General features: G+C 34.8%; 1 protein-coding gene across 14 annotated transcripts in view; it reads left to right on the top strand.

Annotated features, from left to right (window-relative positions):
* Positions 1-15762, top strand: part of ARAP2 (ArfGAP with RhoGAP domain, ankyrin repeat and PH domain 2) — a 180301-nt gene that overhangs the window by 69697 nt on the left and 94842 nt on the right. For 13 of the 14 annotated variants that reach the window (XR_012434769.1, XR_012434770.1, XR_012434771.1 and 10 more), the window contains exons 9-11: positions 121-299; positions 10579-10694; positions 12527-12726. Coding sequence is in view for 11 of the 14 variants with exons in the window: in XM_074039512.1 (XP_073895613.1) it covers positions 121-299; positions 10579-10694; positions 12527-12726 (495 nt within the window). In the remaining 3 variants the exon portion in view is untranslated. Of the gene's footprint in view, positions 1-120; positions 300-10553; positions 10695-12526; positions 12727-15762 lie in introns of those variants that run through there. The other variant, XM_074039516.1, reaches the window with a different exon arrangement.

Below are 15762 nucleotides of genomic sequence, written 5' to 3'. Positions count from 1 at the left end.
GTAGTTGTGGAAAGAATCTGTCACTTATGTGTTGCAAAGAGTGTGGATTTCTTCTTGACGTTTCTGTATCTATGTGACTTATATATGGATTTATGTGTTTTCTCCTGTCTTTATTTTCAGAGGAGAGAAATGACTGGATCAGCATACTATTAAATGCACTGAAATCACAATCCCTTACCTCACAGTCTCAAGGCATTGTTACACCTGAGAAATGTGGATATCTTGAATTGAGGGGCTATAAGGCAAAAATTTTTACTGTGTTAAGTGGAAACAGTGTGTGGCTTTGCAAAAACGAACAGGTGAGCTCTGTTATAGTCATTACAAATTGCTGCTATTTTATTGTAGTAACAACTATGTTTTGTTTGGAAGAATTATTAGTGATTTTACTTATAGAGTCTTGTTTTGGCATTGTGTACTCCACTAAATATACCGAAGAAATAGTGATTTTGTTGAAGTTTCTTGGTGTCTCCACCAGCAAGAAAGTACCTACATCAAACTTGAAACTGGACATCACCTTTTATGGTATTGAGGAAGTAAAATTATTGAAAATAAGTTTTGAAAAATATTATTTGGTTGAAATAACAATATACAACTACATGAGAGAACAATTAAGGACCAATGAACCATTACAGCTGGTGATGAAATAGGACCCATTCTGCACCCTTTTATTTTTATGATAGATAATTGTAGGGTAAACACAGGTAACATATTTGCTTGAGTTTTCAGAATGTTGGTCTGTTTTATTTTGAGCAGATGTATGTGAGATAGATATATATATATATACACACACCCATATACATATACACACACGTCTATATAAGTACAAATTCAAGTGCACATACATACATACATCTACCTATACACACATATCGCATATACATAAATAAAATCAATTCAAATGACTGGTTTACTAAATTTGATTAATATCAGAGGACTCAATAGAGTATTTAAATGTTTTGATGAGTCTGATGGTAAACTAAAATTTTAACAAATCCTGTTAGCTTCATTTCATTCCGTAGACTTTTTTCTAACATTCCTTGTTTTTAATATGTATTTGTTTTTAATATGTATAATATATAATTCTTTACCCTTTTGTTGGAATACCTCCTTTTAAAATCTTTCAGCCTAGAATATATTAGATGCTTAATAATTGTGGAGTTGAACTGTGCACTTTAGTTAGCTGATCTATGATGAACTCATTTTATGATACCTTATTATGGGTTATAGTAAGTTGAAATATAAATGCCGACTATTTTTATAAGAAAAATAGGAATATCAAAACAAATAGTAGTTTCAGAACAATTAACTATAGGCATCCTCTGAACTTTAGTGTGAACTTACACATTGAATATTTTGGAGGAGAGGATATCTTAGCCAATTAACAGTTGAAGGCATCATTGAGCACTCGTGGCCTATTAATAATGTGAGTAGTTAGTATGTTTCTCAAGAATAGCTTAATAATGTGTACAAATTGAATATGAACATTTCAGTCTACAAAATAAGATGATTGCAACTTTTCTTATTGGAATGGAGGTTAAAAATGCATAATTTGCATGTATCAGTATGGAAGTTACTCTTCCAAATTAATTAAGGTATTTAGTTTACACTTGCATAGACCTGATAGCAAGATTTGATAGACTTGCATAGAGTTCATATGATTAATTTCATTGCTCACATTAAACTGTCTGAGTTTCTGTTATTCTCTAGGAATACGATAGATATTTTAAAAGTTTTATTAACACTTTCTGATTAGTGAAAATGTACATGAAATTATTGCTTTAGTATTAGGAATTGAATGTGAAAAGCATAATGAATACTATTTGCTGAGTACCAGGTACAATGGTAATTTGTAGACATTTCCTTTTAATCTTCACCACAAATATAGGAGGAAGACATTTTTTTGTCTATGTTTTGTAGATGAGGAAAATGAAGATTAAGTAATAGGTCTAGGAATTACAATTTATAATGCAGAGTTGAGTTTAAAACCGGAGCTGTATAACTCTAAGTCTACCTTCTTAACTGCTCTACAAACTGTCTTTTTAAAGTCTAGGTTGAAGAGAAATTTTCTGACTTGGGAACTTTTAGAAATTGCCTAAGGATTCTTTCACTGAATAATTTAGTTGTCCAGGAGTTTCAGGGTATGCTTTCAATAAACATTGTATGCCATGTCAGGCACACTAAAAATGATGGGTTCACTGAGAAGAAGGATACAAGTCTTGTCTTCCAAGAGGAAAAGTCAAGACCAGAACATATGATGGATGGTGAGTTCAGTGCAATAATAGGTTGTACAGGAGTTACAGAGAGGTGCAAAAAAAGGGCATCTAATGAAGTCAGTGCATTAGAGGCATTTCTATGTACATGAGTAATGAGTATATTCTCCTTAAAAATTAAAGCATTAAGGCTGAACCCCTTTCCATCTTTTGATAAGTAAACATATTTTTATGCTTGTATACAAGGTCTTTTCTATGCATTAACATATATATATATGCGTGCGCACACACACATCTTTAAATGTATACTATTTGTGTATGTGTGTGTGTGTTTAATTGCATTATATCGCATAGATTCAGGTCTTAAGGGACTTAATCTTTAGTCAGTCTTAAAGAACTAGTTGACTCAAGAATGAGCCAATAAGGAAGGCCGTCCACGTTCAGACCCTGGCATACCATTCCGTTTTCATCTGTTTTTGCATCCTGGTATATGTCTTTTTCCCCAGAGGAAAGTTGCCCATTGGTTTTCTCCCATGATGGAGCACATGTGAAAAACCTGGTGACATGCTGAGTAATGGGTCAGAGGGCTTTCTGCCAGTGAGGGCAACAACCTGTGTTTTAGGAAAAGCACTAAACAATCCTAACATGGTTTGATTCAACTTCGAAAAGTTTTATACAGACACATACACAGAGTAATCTTGTGTATTTTTTTAAAGATGATGAAATGAATATATTTATCATAAAAATGTAAGTGATGTTAGATTTGAACCTCTATGTCTTAATTTGTGTTGGATTTTATTTAGTGACATGTAACAAAACTTAATTATTTTTATTTTAAAATGGGATTTATCGCCCACATAATAGCACGAATAGAATAAAAAAAAAATGAAATTGATCTACACCACCCTAACATAGGAACTATTTTTATTTTTCTTGCCTCTGATTTATACATAATTTTACTAATTTACTTTGGCAGTTACTCCAGAGAGAGTAAACAGACAGTGGCTAGAGGTAGAAGGGTAGCTATTACAGCAAATGTTGAAGAGTTATTAAAGAGGAATCTCATTTATTGCAAAGAAGATTGGACTGGGAGGTTGCAGTTATGGGTTTTTATTCTTGTTCTACTATTAATTGGCTCAGGTAATTAAGTTAGTCTCTTTAGGTTTAAATGGCATCATGTGAAGAAGGGAGATGGATTACTATCTCTAAGGCCATTACTTAAGTTGCAAGTTAAAATTCAACATTTCTGAGCTCGTTTCAGATTTGTTAATTCACAATTTCTGGAAATGGGTTGTAGAATCTGAATTCACAAAAAGCACCACAGGTGGTTCTATAATGGATGAGCCAAAAAACACACATTATAAAATACTGCTCTCAGTTGTTTTCTTTAAAACAACTTAAAGCCTATCTTTAGACTTTAAGAAGAAGTGGAAATAACTACGAAAAGATTTGTAAAATCATTTGTTAGGGTGGAAAATGGCATAGTAGAAACTGACACTCAGATTCTTTACCTAATTACCATGCTGCAAAACAGTGGGGTGCTAATATCACATAAATTAAATGTAATCCCTTTAATATTTAGCACCATTTCACAACTGCATTCTGCTTTAATTTTTGCACATTTTCTCCCATTCCTTACCTCTGCTTATGTTTTGGATGCCTGCAATGTGTTATAATATGACAGTTTTTTTCATATTATTATTTCAGCGTTGTATAAAATGACCTGTGTAAGTGGGTTTGTATAGGTTACACTATAGTGACCATGTTTCTGGATTCATTCATCCACGTGACACATGTAGGGGCATTTTCTCATTTCTGGGCACTGCTCTAGACATGAGGGGTACAGTGGTAACCCACAAGATCTCTGCTTTCTGGGCCTTCCTGTTGGGGTAATACATAGTGTTAAATAAATCAGTGAGGTTTCTGGTAACCTTCAATATGTAGCCTTGACTTCCTTTCTGATGATGATGATTATTATTATTATTGGCAAGAATTTCTATGACCCCTTCCTCAAGAGTAGTTTACATTGAAAATGCTACAGCTATGTGATAGGCATCTAGTTACATTATAACCTGAAAAGTGTGAGATTTATCATTTTTATATTCCCAAATCGACAATGTGAATATTTACTTTATTCACTGCTGTGTCCTCAGGCAATAAGCTAGCACTCAGTAAACATAGGTAGGGTGAACTTGTTGAATTAATGATCAATTATAACTGTTTTTTTTTGACAGGAGAGTTTTTTTCCCCCTCTAATTCTCTTTTAAAATGATTTTTTCTCAAATTGTCTCTTCATCTTCTTTGTCCATTTATTTATAGGGATCTTATGTCTTTCTTGCTAATTACTTTATGCTATTTATATAAGAGAGACATGAATCTTCATATTTTCTACAATTTTTTTCTGAACTATTTTGCTTTTCATTTGTCAGTTACTTTTTGTTTTGTAGAAATTTTGTTTCTGTAACTAAAGTGTTTTTTAATCAGTTCAAAGCTGATAGAGCTTCTGTATTCTGGAATAAAAATTATTTTGTAAATTATTTATCCTGAAATGATAGGGGTGTAGTGTGTAAGTCAGAATTTTTTAAAGTTTAAATAAGGTAATCAAATATGGACATATATTTACATATGTGAATTCTTAAATAAGTGGTATTGGTAGTTGAAAGGAATTTCTGCAAGTGGACATGAGGAAGATTTAAGACAACTGGTGTTGGTTTCCATTTGTTCTGTTGTCCTGTCAGCCAGTCTCCCTTCTTCTCTTGATACTTTTTTTTAATGTCATGTTAATATTAATGAATTCATTAAAACCAGATGTCTTACTTGGTGGGTTTGGTATCCTGCTGATAATTGTGGCATTGAGGTTTTAACTACATAAACTCACTTGATTAAACATTTTCAAATCAGGGTATAACAAGAGACTCATCCTCCCTCATTCCCCCCAACATAATGTTCCCTGGTGTTCTGGCATGGGAGTGAAACTCTAATAGAATTTAAATAGACCTCATAGGGCGACGGGTTGTGTGGCACAGAAAGGAGCAGCAGGATGGAGGTGGTGGCCTCAGATTCTCTGGGTTCTGTATCTGGCCAAACTCTGCATCTGGTGTTTCCCAGGAAAGCTGGTGCCAGTGTCATACAATGCCACATCTGTTTTCAACAAATGTTTAAGCACCGAGTTCTTAAATTCCTGGCATGGAAACCTGGCATCCAGTAATTCCAAAAATAGGTTTGAAATTTCAGCAGATTTGGGGTTAACAAACCTTTCCTTATTTTTCTGTTTAGGAGTCAGTTTTATATTTTGCTCTTTCACTGTGTAGTTTTAAAAATGTAGTTTTTACCAGGTTGTGTTGTTACAAATTCATATGAATAACCTATTTCAGTATCTTGGTATTTACCATTAATTCTATCTGAATGTTTAATATGGAATCATTGGTATGAATACTTTCTGTAATTATTAAAAAATGGAAATATTTATATTGAAGATAAATTCTTTTAGAACCCTCAAAAGAAAGAATTAAGTGGGTGTATCAGACCCTTAATTTATGTTGCTTTATTTACTCCTATAATAATATAATGTAAGGTAGACCTGACTATTTTCATAAATAAGGAAACTGAGGTCCACATAAACTAAATAACTTGCCAATGATCAAGCAGCCAGTAATTGGCTCAGCTTCGATTCTCCCTAGGTCTGGCCTGCAGGGCCCACCTGGCCATTGTACTACCCTTACGGTGGCCAGATCTGCGAAGCCAAGCCTAGCCATTGTTACTTTAGTGGGATTCATGATTCTTGACATCCTACCTTCTATCACAGCAAATTCACTTTAAAATATTGCTTACTTCAGAATCTATTTTCAGCCTTCTACTTTCTATAATATTAAAACTCTACCCACTGAATTTTTGTGCTACTGTTTTTTTCAATCCAGTTTATAGCATTTTAAAAGTTGATAGTTTGGCTTATCCCTGGCTCATGCCTGTTTTTCATAATAAGAATAAAGCTCACAATCAGATTGTTGTTAATGGGCAATTTATTTTTAATTTAGTTGAACATTTACCATTCACATTGCATTCTATTTTTAAAAATTTATGCCTGCTAGTTATTTTTGGACAGGACTTTTTTTTTGTAATTAAGTTTTAAATAGATACTATGTTCAGTTGGCTTCAAATTCAAAAGGTATAAAATAAAAATAATAATAACAAAAGTTAGCTAGTCCTGTGTAGCACTTACTGCGTTCCAGGCATTCTTTTAAGCATTTTTATTGCATTAATTTAACCCTCACGAAAGTGATGCTGTAGGTACTACTGTTATCCCTATTTTGCAAATAAGTGAACAAGCGAGAGAGGAATACCCGAATAAGAAACCTGGTCTGGGTTTTTTCCTTTGGCCGGTTAAATGTCACAACCTTTGGAAGGCCTGTTAGGAAGATAACTCTCTCTTGTGAGTTGGATTCAGTATGCCTACCACCAGGCTTTTTTTTTTTTTTTTAAATAACACTTACTGCATTTTTGCATTTTTCTGTTATCTCATTTTTAGACCAAAAACTTCCCTAAGGCAGATACCCAGACTTATGCTTTTGTGCAGCCCAAGGACTAAGCACAGTTTCTGGCACAACTAGGTACTTACTAAGCACTGCTTTGCTTTGCCAGGACTATTTTCCCATTAACAAATGACTGTATCTGCTCTGCTTACTTCACAGAACTAGGAAATCAAACAAGAGTTCATAGCTGTTTGTAAACTTCAGAGCATGCACAAATAGATATTAAACCAGTTACAGAGTCCATGCTATATGTTTAATGAAGACGGATGCTTTTAACACCTCTGGACATTAACAGAGGGGTTGGCACCCAGCACAAATAGGATCTCAGCAATCCAAAGTGTCATCCTGTTCTGGCCGGCTTGTTTGAAATTGATAGTCTTAATTATTTCAAATGGTTTTTGTATATTCTGATTGCATGCAATCTACAGATGCAGATAAAATTGAGTCTTTTTGGTTTTCGTTTGTAGAGACAGGGTATCACTATGTTGCTCAGGCTGGTCTTGAACTTCCGGCTTCAAGCAATCCTCTCACCTGGGCCTCCCAAAGTGTTGGGATTAAGGTGTGAGCCACAGTGCCTGGTCAAAGAGAGGAGTATTTATGTCTTGACAGTTACATATTGCATACTTACACTGTCTAAACTAGTTGCATAATGGTTCTGCTATCTAAATCAGTGTTTCTTGGCATTGGCCACATATAAAAGCCATGAGGTTGTACTTTTGTTTTTGGAAATTAAACATTCTTAGGTTCTGCCCCCAGATTCATGGAATCAGGGTCTCTTGGTGGGAGGGAGAGATCACCATAGGTAATTTTTATGAATATCTAGGGATGTTCTAAATACTGTCTAAATACTGTGAAAATAATGGCTTAATGTCCACAACTTTTAACAGAAAATGCAGTTGTTTCACATATGATAGCTCTCCAGAGCACCAACATTTACTTTGTTACTCTAATGTATATTTTACAGTCAGTTTATGCTGGTCAGTTCTGTACATACTCTAATTACTCAAAACCATATGGCCACAGCAAGCAGATGATAAGTAGGTGGTGTGGTGGCTCACGCATGCAAGCCCAGCACTTTGGGAGGCCAAGGCTGGCAGATCAGGAGGTCAGGAAATCGAGACCATCCTGGCCAACATGGTGAAACCCCGTCTCTACTGAAATACAAAAAAAGTTAGCTGGGCGTGGTGGCGCATTCCTGTAGTCCCAGCTACTTGGGAGGCTGAGGCAGGGGAATCGCTTGAACCTGGGAGGCTGAGGTTGCAGTGAGCTGAGATTGTGCCATTGCACTCTAGCCTGGGCAACAGAGCAAGACTCTGTCTCAAAAAAAAAAAAAATCATCTTTGCCTTGTTTGGGAGAAATTTGGGGTGTTGACCAGCTAGCACTCCCTTATTTTAACAGAAAGTACAGCTTTACATGTAGACATTTTATGATTTGCTGCGGAGATGAGCAGCCATCTATTCATGCAGGAGCCTTGATGAGGCTCATCAGTTTCCATAAAAGGATGTCATTCTTACTATCTGCTAGTATGATGGTCAGAGTATTATGTGTGCCCTTAGTAACATACAGGACTAGCAGGCGAGGCCCCCATCAGAGAATATAACCTGGAGTGATCTGATACACAGTTTTTGTCAAATACCTCATTATGGAGAATTGTTTGAAGGACATGCAGTCCAAGTATTTATTCTAGAGTTTATTTATTTATTCTAAAGTTTATTCTGGTATCAAGGTGAGCCATCAAAAAGCTGTTTTAAAAATATCTTATCTTGCTACTCTTACCTTACTTAATTTCCTCACTTGTGAAAGAGAGCTTGAGTTCCCAATCACATGCATTGTGAGTTTATCCAATGGGTATGTGATCCAGCAGGAGCATAGCTGTGGATAATTAGGGAATTGAAAAAATTAATAATCAAGTATAACCCTATGCCAATAGGCTGAAACTTATTAAAATGCAGCTGATTCGAAAAGCTTGATTTTCTTCCTTCCGTAGAGATCATGTTAAGTGCTATTTTTCATTAAGTGGGTTTAGTATACAAAGTGGAAGTGTGGCACTCCCATTCTGATTATTTTACAGCACTCAGCATTTTTCTGCGTATTTTCTTTTATATCACTGATTTTCAGTTTCTGGCTAGTTTCCCCTAGTAAAGTGAGCCATTTGTTCTTTCATCAGAAAAAAAAAAAAAAATCAGTTGATGATTTGTTTTCTAAATGAGTCATTTCCTTATTCTAACTAAAAACCTTATGTATTAAAAATGTAAGAGAAGCTTTCCCACAATTTGTGTCTGGAAACTCTGGCTGCTTTTACAAGTTGGGGGGCATTTGTTATAGAATGATTTTTTTCCACTTACTTTATAAGTCGGGAACACATTAGTACTAAATGACAAAAACCTGAAGAAGAGCTTCACTGGATGGAGATTTGTTTGAACAAATCCCGTGGTGTAGGCAGTAAGAGTTGGTACTACCAGAAAACAGGGTTTTCCCTATTTTTGTCCTCACTTTGATGTCCTTAGAGCCTAAGAATTTGTCCTCAGTCTTCCCTTTTCTAGGACTGTGAAGTTCTAAAATGGCTTCTGTGCTTCTAGCAGTTACTTCCCCTGAAGATGGAAAGGCAAGGGCCGAAAGGCTTTCTTCTTCCAAGGCTGTTCGGCCCCTCCCCCTCCATTCTACCAGGAGTTGTTTAAATTTTATTGAAGGAAACTACAACACATGGTCACTTCTAAGTATAGGGGAGTGGAGAATATACTTCTTTTACTTTTGACATATATAGCAGGAGAGACAAAGAGAAGAGGCTGATGAGTGGCTTCTTTCTTCTTTTACAGTCTCTAACAAGTGTCCTTACTGAAAATGGGCCAGTATTTTTTTTTTTTTTGTATTTTGCCTTTAATATTGCTACTTTTCTTTAGTCATAATTTAGGAATTCAGAACACATTTAGTCTGAATTGATTCAAATAGGTCATTCTTTTTTTGATGTACATATTGTTTTGTAAAGTGTGGAGATTATTTAATTGATAAGTCACATTCTGAAATCCATATGGATAGATGATATATTGCAAACTTTAATGCTTTTAGAATGCAGAGTCTGTTGTAGCCTTTTGAACAATTTTGAATTTTCATGAGACAAGTTGAAAGTAGTAACTATAGATTTTGAACAAATGGCAGTTTTTATACCAAAGTAGCATTAGAGGAGTTTTTTTAGGAATCTGATTGAAGGGAAATAAAAGCAATAAAATATTGGAAATGAGGTAAAATTGTATACCTCGTAAGACAAGTAATGCTTTTGTTTGAGAGTAAATGAGGAGAAAAATAATGACAAACAGCAGAGGTAATCTAAGATAGTAAAACAAGGAAAGAGCAATCAAACAGATTCGGCTCCAGATCTTTTCTACCACATACAAGTAGCTGCAGTTTCCATGTAACCTTCTTCCATTGTGCCTCAGTTTTCCCATCTTTTTACATAACTAGTAATGATGCTAACCTCCTAGTATTATTTCCACCTAGGAAACTGCTTGACATATAATAAGAGGTAATGAGTATTTAGCTTCCTTTAATGAATGGATAAAGGTGAATATCGTGCCTACTTTCAAAAGCAGAGCATGTCTAGTTCAGTGTCTGTGGCCTAGTTAATGTATCTTTCACATCGAAGAAACCCCATATGCTATCAATAGGCTGGCTATAAAGCTTAAGATGGCCTAGTGCTAGTATGTATTGAGAGTGGTTACCTAAAGTGAGACAGATTTTGTAGTAAAATTTGGTAGAATTTATTGGAATTTAGAAAATATAATTATACTTTCAAATTTTTTTTTTGTTTCTTTATAGTTTTTTATGTTTTTCTCCAAACTAGGATTTTAAGAGTGGACTTGGTATTACCATAATTCCTATGAATGTAGCAAATGTAAAACAAGTGGACCGAACTGTGAAACAGTCTTTTGAAATAATCACTCCCTATAGGAGTTTCAGGTAAGCTATTTGTAAACATTTTGTGTTCGTACTTCTATAGGAAAGCTTGGGTGATCCACCTTTATGTTGTTCGTGGTGATTTTTCTCTTGTAGGCCGTTTAAAGTTATCTTCCTGCTTTTCCATATTGTCTAATTCATTAGCCACTATATAAAAACACCTTGTAAAAGTGACCTGAATAATCACAAAACATGCAAAAATATTTATTTCATGAAATTTGAGTAATTTCTTTACTGGGCATGGTGTATGTTAATTTTTTGAAAACAAATATGTGATAATTTCCTTCTCATTTGGAAGAAATGAAATAAAAACATATTACATTGTCTTTAAGTTGTATTGCTATTTATCTTCTTTTAGCCTGATCAAATATAATCCCTCATTTAAAAATCAATTCCTAATTACATTTGTTCCATATGATTTCCTCCAGGGACTGCAGCTTCAAATGATACTAAATTTAATGAATCTCTTAGCACCTATTGATCCAAATATTTTAGCATTTTTTATATATCTTGTATTATGGTATTCTACTAACTGTATCATTATGACAATGAAACAGATAATTTAAAGTACTTAATATGTTTTAATAAACTAAAATGACTCCATAGTTTTAGTATACAGAAGAGGCATAAGTCAACATCCTTTGAGTTCAACTATATTAATTAGTTTGTTATAAATAATCACATCACAGAGTAGTGTGCAAGTCAGAGGCGATTGTTCTAGGCCTTTAAAGGACTAACAATTAGGAATTTCAAAGATACTATCAAGTGTGTTACTTATTTTGCCTGTTAAACTATATCCATTGCCTCAAATTTTGAGAAAGAAATGATTGCATAAAAATAACAAGCTTTATTTTTACATTTGCAGATTCTAGCCAAAACTAAAAATATAGATATTAATATATTGTCTGTGACAAATTTCTAGTAGAACCAGAAACCACTAAAAGTGATGGAATCCTAAAGAGCTTCAAAAAGTATAATTCATGTAGGCCATTTATTTTTATGGATTATTTAGAATATGTTAGCTGTGATTTTCATTATATTTCAAAGCATTTTCCTCTTTACAAAAGAAAATTTGAATATGCATCAGTTTTGTGGGTCATTGACCGAGTATGTAGCACTGTAGCACGTTCCTTTGCACATTGTAGGGGCTCAGTAAATATTTCTTGAAGGAATGAACTGCTGTTTAATGTTTTTATTCATTCACTTGAGCTCCCAGTAAACATTAAGATTCAGAATAAATCAGAACGTGGCTAAAAATGTGTTAGAAAACTGTTAGAATGGTAACCACTTAAAACTTTTTTGATTTCCCAGTTTCTTAGAACCATCTGGGCATTCTTCTAATTAAAAAAAAAAAAAAAAAAGAGAATCTCTTCTTAACTTTGAAAAAAAAGTCACAATTTCTGGTGGGTGTTTTTGATAACATAGCTCCAGACTATCATGGCATACTTGCTTGGCAAAATATTCCAGTAGCCCTGAAACTCTGCCAATAAACTCTTATTGATGATTACATAACCATTGCTTAGGAAACATAGCCTCTTGTTTAGACTTGTGACCTAACATGGCAAATTTTATGTTTTCTTTAGAAAATGTGTATGTTAATTTTGGTTCAAGATGCGTAAACAAAGACATAAGCAATGTGGAAAATTAAAAGGAAAAAAAACCACGATTTGTTGAGTTAAATGATTTTTAACAGAAAAGACAACCCAGAACTGCCTAGCAGGCATATTTTTCAGCTGTTGTTTAATTTGTGAGTGAAATGAATATGCAAACTGAACATACTGCTTAATTGGCCTTTACAAGGGAGATCGATAACACAGAAACGTTAATTGTTTCAGCTTTACAGCCGAGACTGAAAAAGAGAAACAAGACTGGATTGAAGCTGTGCAGCAATCAATAGCAGAAACTCTCTCTGATTATGAAGTAGCTGAGAAGATTTGGTTCAATGAATCTAACAGAAGCTGTGCAGATTGTAAAGCCCCGGATCCTGACTGGGCATCCATCAATCTCTGTGTTGTCATCTGTAAGAAGTGTGCAGGTAATTAGTGATAAGTTTTGCTCATCACTGCTTTGTGACAGACGGACACTGAATGCTCTTCATTGTTATATATTATATATTGTAGCTAATGGTTGTGAAAAGTAAAACCAGAGAAAGCTTATTACATTTAAATCAAATTCAGAAATAGCTTATGAGTCTAAACTTCTCTTATGTATGACTTAGACATAAAAATGGATTTTTAAGCATGTAATCATATTTTGTGCCTACTGGTCAATGTATAGATTTTAAAAAGGCAATGTTGAAATTTCTAGATTTTAGGTATGTATGTTTTAGTATGCATCCTGAACAAGCTTGCATCTTTAACTTGAAGATTCATCCACCTTTCCCCAGTCATTTTTGGTAACACATATTTTTCACCTCCATGTTGTTTTGAGCACTAAACTTCATATGCCAGATCTGGTATCTCTTATAATAAGAATTTTTATAAAGAAGCACTTCACAAGACTATTGATGTTTATGAATACAAACCGGTACTATGACTGGTTTTCTTCTTGCGACCTCGCACCTGACAACCTGACCTCTCCGTGTATTTGAGAGCTCAGACAGTTGCCCAAGTCAGTGGAAGGAAGTGGACCTCAACTTAGGTGTGTGATCATGGAAGTTTTGGAGAAAGTTAATCACAGTCTAAACTTCAGTTCTCTTAGACTACCTGTGTCCCACCACCTTCTCCCTCAGTGTCTGTATACACACACACACGCACACACACACACCCACACACACACAGAAAGAGAGAGAGAGATGAGAAAGACAGACAGAGAGAGAGAGAATGCAGCTCAAATGCCAACCACTGTGCTGGTGTGCGGAATTGAAAACATGTGTAAGACATGACATTTCCTTCACGATAATGAGACGAATGAATGTTGGACTAGAGTTGAATACAGGCTTCAGTGAGAACGCTGGAGAGGAGCGCCTACCTCAGCTAGAGTGCAGTGAGTAGTGCAGCCACAGGAATTGCTTCAGATCCTGAACACTTTTCTAGAGCACTGTTCAACTGCATTTCTCATCAAACTAAGATTTCCTCACCAGCTAATAAATAATATCAGTCACAACAAAAAATGCCCGTGAATCACCTTCTACTTTGTATTTTATCCCATCTTTTTCTTCTCTCCAGTTTCATTGGAAGAGACGGCCTTTGTGCTCTTCACAGCTGCTTTTTTCTACCTTTGCTTCCTTTCTTTCTTCCCTCCTTAGGATACCACTTCATCACTTATTCACTCTCTTATGTAAGTATTCAGCTATGGCTTCTTTTGTTTCATTGTATAAACTTGCACAGATTTGTCTCATTAAACCATCAGGATTTCTGAAAGTTACCCATTTCCTTCTATGTGTCAATCTCTGTCCCCTTTTCCTTTCATAGACAGGATGTTATAAAGAGTTGTAGTGTGCATAGGTTTTTTTCATTCCTTTAACTTTCTAAGTTTTCTTCAGCATTCTGTAATCAGCTACCTTTTCACTCAACTGCCGTAAAAACCTTTTCACCACATTTACCAATGTATTTTACCTCTCAATTTCGGTGTGGTCACTTACTATCTTTATTATTGTCTCTTTATTTGAGACTCTTGACAACATGTCTCTCTGTGACATCCATCCTCCCTTAGCTTACAAGATACCATTCGCTTTGTGTATTCTTATTACCAATCTTTTTTTTTTTTTTTCCAGGTTACTTTTCATGCTTGTGAGATACATGTGTTCCCTTGGGTTACATTCTCACTTCTCTTTTACTGTGTTGCTGCTGAGTGATGTTATTTATCACTTTAATTCCACACTCATTTTTAAGCAGATGATTCTCACGCTGTTGGACACCAAACTCTTATGATTATATGCCTACTAGAATCTCTACTTAGATTTGCCAAATACACCTCAAATGTAACATGTCAAAAATGGAGCCATCGTTGTTCCCCTCAGCCCATTTCATAAAGCTGCACATTTTCATACCTTCTCAATCTTGATCAGAAGCAATACTGTCTACGCTGCACTCTCAAAGCCTAAAATCTGAGACACCTTCTTGACTCTTCCTCTTTCTTTCAAACCCACCAAGTCTCATTCATTTTATCTTATCAACCTCTCTCAATCTGTCAGCTCCATTTTGTTTTCCTGCTGCCTCAACTCAGAATCTGTCATGCCTGGGTTACTCCAGCAACCCCTTTGATCTCTTCCTACAGGCTTTTAAGTTTTTACCTTCTGGGTACTGTATTGCCTGTAGGTAGTCATTATAAATGCAAACCTATGCAGATTTCTTCCATGGGAATTTAGGGCTTTGTGCTTTAAGTAGTTTCTACCAAAAAAAAAAAAAAAAGACAAGAACCTCTTACCTATTGTAGGGAAAGGAATGAATATTCATTGTTCATTAGGCTAAGGGCCCTTAAGATCAAGGATAGTGGACTGTATACCTTTTTTCCTTCTCAGCTTTGAAATAATCTGACATAGCCTGGTTGCTCAGTGATGACTGCATGATGATTTATATAGCACAATTGAATTGACAGTAATAAAATTCTGGGCTCTTACTCTCTTCCAGACATACTTGTTGAATAAAGTATTCATGTCAGATTTTTAAGGACACGCTTATTAGACATGTAACTAGTTTTACAATAGTCAAGTTTTTGTAACAGTAAAGAAATATCTGCATTTACATACATGTGGTTTTAGCAAGCTTTACAAAAGGTTTCCAGTGGCCTATTTCTAGCTGATTACCAAATGAGGAAATATTTATACATGTATCTGTACATACGCACACATGCACATAAATACATTTTTAAGTGTAGTTTTTTTTTTTTTATCAGTGCAGATGCTGATGATGATTGCTGCTGTTTTTATTGTAGCCAGCTGTGATTTGTCTAATTCCCACTACTATTGTTAGTGCTCTTGTCATCTTGTCGTTGAGGAAAGCATGTATTGGCGTGTTTTAAGTTGAGGAGATATGCAACGAACATACACAGACATATACACTTTTTTTCAAAACAAAGTAAAATAAATTTACATACAAATTAAAATAGAAATGCAATTGTGTTTTGACTC

Source organism: Macaca fascicularis, chromosome 5, assembly GCF_037993035.2.
Source record: "Macaca fascicularis isolate 582-1 chromosome 5, T2T-MFA8v1.1".
NCBI classification, from domain to species: domain Eukaryota; kingdom Metazoa; phylum Chordata; class Mammalia; order Primates; family Cercopithecidae; genus Macaca; species Macaca fascicularis.
This window is presented reverse-complemented; position numbering and strand designations above follow the sequence as displayed.